The 7134-nt window shown below is 41.6% G+C and overlaps 2 protein-coding genes across 6 annotated transcripts in view; both read left to right on the top strand.

Annotated features, from left to right (window-relative positions):
• mon1a (MON1 secretory trafficking family member A) overlaps nucleotides 1–4672 on the top strand; it is a 16020-nt gene extending 11348 nt beyond the window's left edge. For 2 of the 4 annotated variants that reach the window (XM_015048680.1, XM_015048677.1), the window contains exons 3-6: nucleotides 541–927; nucleotides 1132–1897; nucleotides 2230–2377; nucleotides 3621–4672. In XM_015048680.1, the coding sequence (XP_014904166.1) occupies nucleotides 541–927; nucleotides 1132–1897; nucleotides 2230–2377; nucleotides 3621–3761 (1442 nt within the window). In that variant the 3' untranslated portion in view covers nucleotides 3762–4672. The remainder of the gene's footprint in view (nucleotides 1–540; nucleotides 928–1131; nucleotides 1898–2229; nucleotides 2378–3620) is intronic. The other 2 variants (XM_015048679.1, XM_015048678.1) reach the window with 2 other exon arrangements.
• A 1127-nt stretch (nucleotides 4673–5799) lies between these two features.
• mst1rb (macrophage stimulating 1 receptor b) overlaps nucleotides 5800–7134 on the top strand; it is a 29549-nt gene continuing 28214 nt past the window's right edge. The window contains exon 1 of one of the 2 annotated variants that reach the window (XM_015048683.1): nucleotides 5800–6351. In XM_015048683.1, coding sequence (XP_014904169.1) covers nucleotides 6276–6351 — 76 coding nt within the window. In that variant the 5' untranslated portion in view covers nucleotides 5800–6275. The remainder of the gene's footprint in view (nucleotides 6352–7134) is intronic. The other variant, XM_015048684.1, reaches the window with a different exon arrangement.

The raw sequence follows: 7134 nt of genomic DNA, 5'->3' as shown, positions 1-7134 counted from the left end.
GAAGAAAAAGTTTGGGAATCACTGTCTTTATTTATTTATTCTGAAAAAAAATTAAATTAGTTTTTTGGTGGAAATGTACTATTTTGTTCTATTTACAGTGGCCCTAATAATCAGTGGTAAGAAAAAACTCTTCTGTCCCCCAGTTTACTTTTAGTAGTTCTGTGGTTTTTGGCGCCCCCACTTGGTCCATGTCAGAACTCCTGGATATGTTCATCTTCTAATTCAAATGACACATATGTTATAAAAAAAAAAATCCAAGCCTGACATATCATCACTTTGGATGTTTCCACTAAGACAAATATTGATGTTTTTTCAGATTAAACTCAGTTGTTTCTGTTTCGTTTTTGTGGAACATAAAAACCTATCATAATCCGACCATGATTGTGGATCTCGAATGGATGAGGTTAGGTACTTAGAGGAGGTTTTGACAAATGCACCGTTGGCTAACCACTTTAATTTCAGGTCTTTTTGTGGTATTTAAGTAACGCCTTCCATTAAAAGCCATTTGTTTTAATAATTCTGTCCCTTTTATCAATGCAGGCGCTGGTCAGCAGAGTGCCATTTTCTATCACACACAGTCCTATGAAGACCTGACCACCGAGGCTGGGGAAGAAGCTCAGAGGGCGCCAGGGTCAGATGATTCAACGGAACATGATGAAGAGGAGTTCAACGCGCTGGTGGGGGAGAAAAGTGCCAAGGAGCGGCTCAACAGCAACACTTCGTCCGAGAGCAGGACAAAAGAGGAGGACGTGTCCAGCGAGGCGTGGAGGAACCACAAAAAACACGTGTTTGTGCTGAGCGAGGCCGGAAAGCCGATCTACACCCGCTACGGCACAGAGGAGGCCCTGTCCAGCACCATGGGGGTGATGATGGCGCTGGTGTCTTTTGTAGAGGCGGAGAAGAACATCATCCGCTCCATCCACGCAGGTCAGAGGACGCTTTGGTATTAACTCAGTCAGGTTTTGTCCCTGATATGCTGAGTTTGATACTTTAGTAAAACTAGTCAAGTCAATTAATGCTCCCTTATCTTAAATTGTGGTAAAATAACATATAATATTGATTGATTGGTGATTGGTAACGCGTTCAGCAAAGCAGCTAATCAACCTGACCCCTCTGTGTCTCGGCTCCCAGACGGCTGTAAGGTGGTTTTCCTCACTAAGAGTCCTCTGGTCCTGGTGGGCGTGGCCAAGAGCAGTCAGTCGGAGAAGGAGCTGCTCCGGGAGCTTCAGTACATCTACTACCAGATCGTCAGCCTGCTCACCCTGACCCAGCTCAACCACATCTTCCAGCACAAGCAGAACTACGACCTGCGTCGCCTGCTGGCCGGCTCTGAGTACCTCACCGACAACCTGCTGCACCGGCTGGAGCGCGACCCGGGCCTGCTGCTCAGCGCCGTCACCTGCCTGCCCCTGGCCAGTTCCGCCAGGGATGTGGTGTCGTCCAGCCTGCAGGCGGCCAAGGCCAAGAACCTGGTGTTCTCCATCCTGCTGGCCGGCGACCGCCTGGTCACGCTGGTCCGCAAGAAGGACCAGTTCCTGCACCACATAGACTTGCACCTGGTCTTCAACCTCGTCGGCTCGTCTTCGTCGTTCCGGGAGGGCGAGGGCTGGACGCCCATCTGCCTGCCCAAGTTCAACACGGCGGGCTTCTTCCACGCCCACATCTCCTACCTGGAGCCCGGCTCCGAGCTCTGCCTCATCCTGGTCTCCACCGACAGGGAGGACTTCTTCAACATGTCGGACTGCAAGCAGCGCTTCATGGAGAGGCTGAGTAAGCGCAGCGCCTACCAGGCCATGAAGGAGGCGCTCAAGTGCCAGAGCTACTCGGTGGTGCAGGTCGGAATCCCAGAGCTGAGGCACTTCCTGTACAAGTCGAAGAGCTCAGGCTTGTACACCAGGTGAGAGGTCAACGTCTGGCGGAAACTAGGAATGCACCGATCCACTTTTTTCTTTTGGTTCAGATACCGATATCTGAGGTTTGGTATCAGCCAACACCAATCTGACACTGAAAAACTATCAATGCACCGATATGAAAATTTTGTTCGAATATTGCTGTTATGGCCAATAACCAACATTTACAAATATTATACATAATTTAGTGCCATTTCAACACCTTTGTAGTATTTAATATTGGATCGGTGCAACTCTAGTGAAAATGCTCATTTTTATCCTCTAACTGAGATATTGGATGTTTTTTGAGTACTTTTATGTTTGTTTTTTTTTTGTCCAGTCCAGAGATACCTGAGGTGTACCAGTCTGATGAGGAGCAGGAGAGGCTGATGGGACTCTACCAGGACCTTCACAGCTGTTTGCACCACCCGACCAGACCGCTGCGCTCCTTCTACCGCTGCGGTGAAGCTGAGAACCTGCTGGCCATGGTGGGTGGATGTCTCTGTCAAAACGTAAAAATATCACAGCAGAAGCTGCATTTTTGCTTTTATTAAGGAATTCCACACTGCTTGAAATGGAGTGCAGATTGTAGAAAAAAAATTGTTCTTTTAAATAAAATAAACAATTGCATAATTATTCACCTCCTTCAAGTCGGTGTCTGGATGCTGCAGTTGATGCCTCTAGCCTTGCTTAGTTTATCGTGAGAGTTTCAGCAGTTCCTCTTCCTACATCCCCCAGAATGCTGTGTGGTTCTAGACTGGAGTTCAGTGAATACTCAATATTTAATATTCTTTCAGACACTTTTTTTATTGCTCTCAATCACACGTCTGTAATATTATAGGCAACCAAAAATGACTTTCAAGCAATACTTCCCAACTACAAAATCACAAATATTAGTTTGAGGATGACAATTGTGGTGCTGTATATTGAGCAGCTCTACATGCAGTTGATGCTACTTAAAGGGACAATAGCTGCAGATTTTGTTCAAGTTAAATAAGAATGTTACTGTAAAACAGTAATAAATGCTTTGTAAAGTACAATTCTACTTTTTGGAGATGTATAAGTTCAGCTTCATCAGTTGGTAGATTCATTATTGTAAATGGAAATAAGATTTTAGAATGAAACCAACATCAAAAGTAATTCCAAAACTCACAAATGACCTCATATTAAAAATAAATAAATAGATAAAAAAAAATTCAAAAGCTAAACATCAGAATTTTGAGAAACAAAAAAATAAAAACAAGAAAAAACTCTTATCTGAATCAATTCACTTTTTGGATAAAGTATTTTAAATTGCTGCCCTTGAAATTTTTTGTGTGGAGTGCATTCTGAGAGTATTCTGTTACTGCCACCTACTGGTGGGATTGTTTACCTTTCAGACTTTGTCTCTGGAGTTTGATGCTTTCATTTGGTTTTACTTGGCTTGATGAATCCTGCAGGCTGTGATCCCACAGCAGGAGCTTTTATAAAGTATGAGATCCTCGGTGTTTTAGTTGTGTAATGAGAACCTGCTGAAACCAGTCCAAGCTGTTTCTGTTATTTCAAATCTGGGAATTTGTTTTGTAGTTTTACCATCTTGTTTCCTAGAAAAATTTAAATAAAAAAAAAAAAAAAATCAAAAAACTAAAAAAAAAAAAAATATCTTTAGTAGGGGAGCTTAAGGGAATGTTACACCCTGCTGCATTTTCATGCCACCTTTCCTGCATTTTTGTTGTTTCTACTGGCCTGCAGGTGACAAGCGGCTTCGAGCTCTACCTCTGCTTCAGTCCGCTGGCGACTAAGGCTCTGGCGTATTCTGCCGTAAACAAGCTCCTAAAGTGGATCCGGAGGGAGGAGGATCGTCTCTTCATCCTGAGCCCGCTCACATACTGAGCCGAGCTGAACCGAACCTCCTGAGATCGTAGACAACTCTGTCGCCACCTACTGGCCTGGTGTCAGCAGCCTCACGGGACAATAAAACCACAATCATCTCACCGTAGACAAGTTGATTGTCAGAGCTATGCATTTCAAGATTCTGGGAGTCCCCCAATTTAATTCCTTTGTTTGTTCTTTTACAGGATTTGGTATAGAAGTTGAATTAATGCAGTGTTTTACCTGGGAAGATTTTAAATGGTTTTATTTTGAATTAGGAGGGGCCGCTGCAGCTTTTTGCCTGGCTTGAAATAGAAATTGTTCATTGTGAAAGTTCTTAATAATAAAGACTCATTTCATGTGCTTCTAAAAGCACAACCAATTTTATTTTATTTTTTAAGCTGTAATTTCATTTCTTAGGAATTTAAAGTAAACAAAAAAAAAAACAGGCTTTGCAAACGTGGCGCTAACAATCTGCAGCAACACCTCTTACTGTCTTTGAAGATCCATTGGCAGAGCATGTTGGTCACATTCCTGTTGAGCCCCGTCGATTCCAGGAAACGCTGCCGTTTTCCCGTCTATGCACTCCTGTCTTCTAAAGAAACACTCCATGTAAGAGACTGGAAGCTGTTCACTGTGTTTTTAAGCTTCTCGTTGTTTTTCTCGATGTAAACTGTTCTTGTTCCAGTGTTCAAACGCTAACGTGCCGTTTCATTCCTCTCACCTGAGAAATCAACCTTCTTATGCATGTGCCATGAGGGTCCTTTGTGTTTCACTACACCTTGTTTTTTTTGTTTTTTTTTTTGTTTTTTTGCAACTTCTGCCTCACTAAGCATGCCTTAACTAATTAGTTTTGTGCAAAAGCTGATAATTTATTGAAGAAGCCACATTCGCAGAACAATTGTCTGTTAATAAATAAGAGACCAATCCAAGCTTTCGTCATTCTTGAATTCCGCCCCGATGAAAAAGTGTACAAAACACACTATGTTTACCGTTGCCTTAAGCTGTAGGTGAACTGTACACACACAAAGCACGATGAAAACAAGATGCTCCACAATATGGCTATAGATTGGAGGAGACAGGTCAGTATAAGGAAAGTGTATTACTGGTAGTTTTCATATAAAGATTGGATTAAAATGGACAAGGTAGGACTGGGAGTGAATGACAAATTCACATTTTTCTAATTAATACATGTATATCTGAAACAAAATAACACTAAAATATATGTACAGTTCAAATTGTGAGGCTTCAATATTTGAACAATGGATGCATTTTGAGCATTTGATATTTTGCTTGCCGCAGATGAAAACCCTAAATTCAGTTTTTGTGGAAAACTGACTTATTTTTAGACTAATAGAAAATACTTTTAACACAAATATTACATCATGGTGCGCATGGGAAAGAGCTGAGTTGATGGCATCCAAAACATGTTAATAGAAAGTTTAGTGGAAGGAAGAAGTGGCTGGGGGAGAAAAAAGTACATAAACAGCACATATAGCAACTTCCTTGAGTGGATTGGGAAGAAAATCCCATTTTGAGAGCTTAACGGGGATACATCAAAGGTATGGGATCTACTGGTGATATTGGGTTAAGCCATTCCAAAACCAGAGACAAACTGGGTGCATTTTATTTGGACTAAGATGCCCCAAGTCCCTTTTCACATAAAAACATATGATCAGCACTTCATTAAGAAAAAAATAATCAAGGTACCAGGGGTGGAGAATCGAACTTTAATAAATGTTAATGCACTACATGCTTTTTTCCTGGTGAGCTTTATCAAGGTTTCTGGTTTCATTTTACTCCAGAGCTTGCCATATTGTCAAAAGCAATGATGTTGTTCTATTAATCCATCTTATTTCTTTTAAACAGTTTTGTAATTTGCTTTAAACTTGTGTATATGGTTTAATTTGTTTTACTTTTGCATTAGCAGGTTGTTGTGTGTTGCAGATTTTATACCCAGGTCCCTCGTGCAAATGAGATATGGATCCCAATGGGATTAGATCAAGGAAATAATAATAATAATATTTTTAAAATACCTGGCTTAAATGCTGTGACGTTTCTTTCTGGTTTAATTCCTCTGACCTAAACAGGAGAAAAATGAGCAAACAACAAACTGAAAGTTAGTCTTCTTTAAAGCCTCTGCAGAACCCCAGGCTGTTTACAGTCCTGCTGCATTAATGTTGTAATTCAAGCAGAAGCAACAAGCAGGTACTGAGTGGATGTACATGAACTGAGACATTTATGTAATATTTGTTACATTAACAAATCATTTAACACAGTGGCCCCCTTCCCGGCCCACCCCGTGGCGGCGCCCCTGGATCTCGCGCGCAGACGGCGGAAGGAGGAAAAATCCAGGTTTGGATTCGCAGTCGGTGTCAGTCCGGGGGGGCGAAGAGGAGGGGAGGAGCGCGAGCTGGATGAACGGCTGAGGAGCTTTCCATCGACACCAGGAGTTTACACATGAAGCTTCGCTGGTTTTGAAGTTTGACGTGAGAAGCAACAACCCACGAGGGCGGTGATTTTCCTCCCGACCGGATGAGAACCCGGCGCGCGCTGTCAGCCAGGGACGGAAGATACAAAGTTGTTGGAGGATACGGACCAACCTGCGCAGGTACGCGTACTAAGCTAATTCATAATGTCAAACATTTTCGTGTTGTACAACAAATTAATAACAAATTAAGAAATTAAAACCCTTTATTTTGCTGTAAACATATTACTGACAGCTGCTGCTGAGATGAAAAGCATTGTTTGTCTCTGTGTTTTCTACTTATTCTTCATTCTACTGGTATCTCTCCGCATCAATTCGATAGCAACTGAGTGGGTTAAGCAGCAGCAGCAGCAGCAGCAGCATACCTCACACATCACTGACTCACAAATAATTCCCAGAATAAGGTGTTGCCCTGGTTTAGGATTTCAAGCTTAGATGTTTGCAGCCTGTCTGTGGACAGCAGCCAGGATCCGTTGGCGTGGATCAAGTGCGCTTAAGGTAGAATGTTGGATTAAGAAACAGTGGCGACCATGACAATGAGAACATTTAGTTTAAAGCCCTATTTAATTTGTAACAGTTTTCTACATGTTATGATAATCTTGAGGAAAAATACTTGTGTCTGTCTGGTATGTATTTAGAAGTAAAAAAACCATAAGTTAAAATCGATCTTATGTTATTAAAAACAAAAACAACAATCATTTCTCCTGCAAAAATATTATAGATATACATTACTGCTGCAGTTCTAATAATGTTCTAAATAACATTTTATTGATGTTATTTATGATAATACATAGATTTTAATCAAATTATTGAATAATTAATGCAGGAGCTTGCTGAGAGCATATTTGGAATCTACATCATTATTTATTCAGCTTTTTTTTTTTGGGGGGGGGGGGGGTTTGGTTT

Source organism: Poecilia latipinna, unplaced genomic scaffold, assembly GCF_001443285.1.
Source record: "Poecilia latipinna isolate Pla-1442-1.1 unplaced genomic scaffold, P_latipinna-1.0 Scaffold897, whole genome shotgun sequence".
NCBI lineage: Eukaryota > Metazoa > Chordata > Actinopteri > Cyprinodontiformes > Poeciliidae > Poecilia > Poecilia latipinna.
The sequence above is the reverse complement of the archived record's forward strand: the minus strand, read 5'-3'. Positions and strand labels throughout refer to the sequence as shown.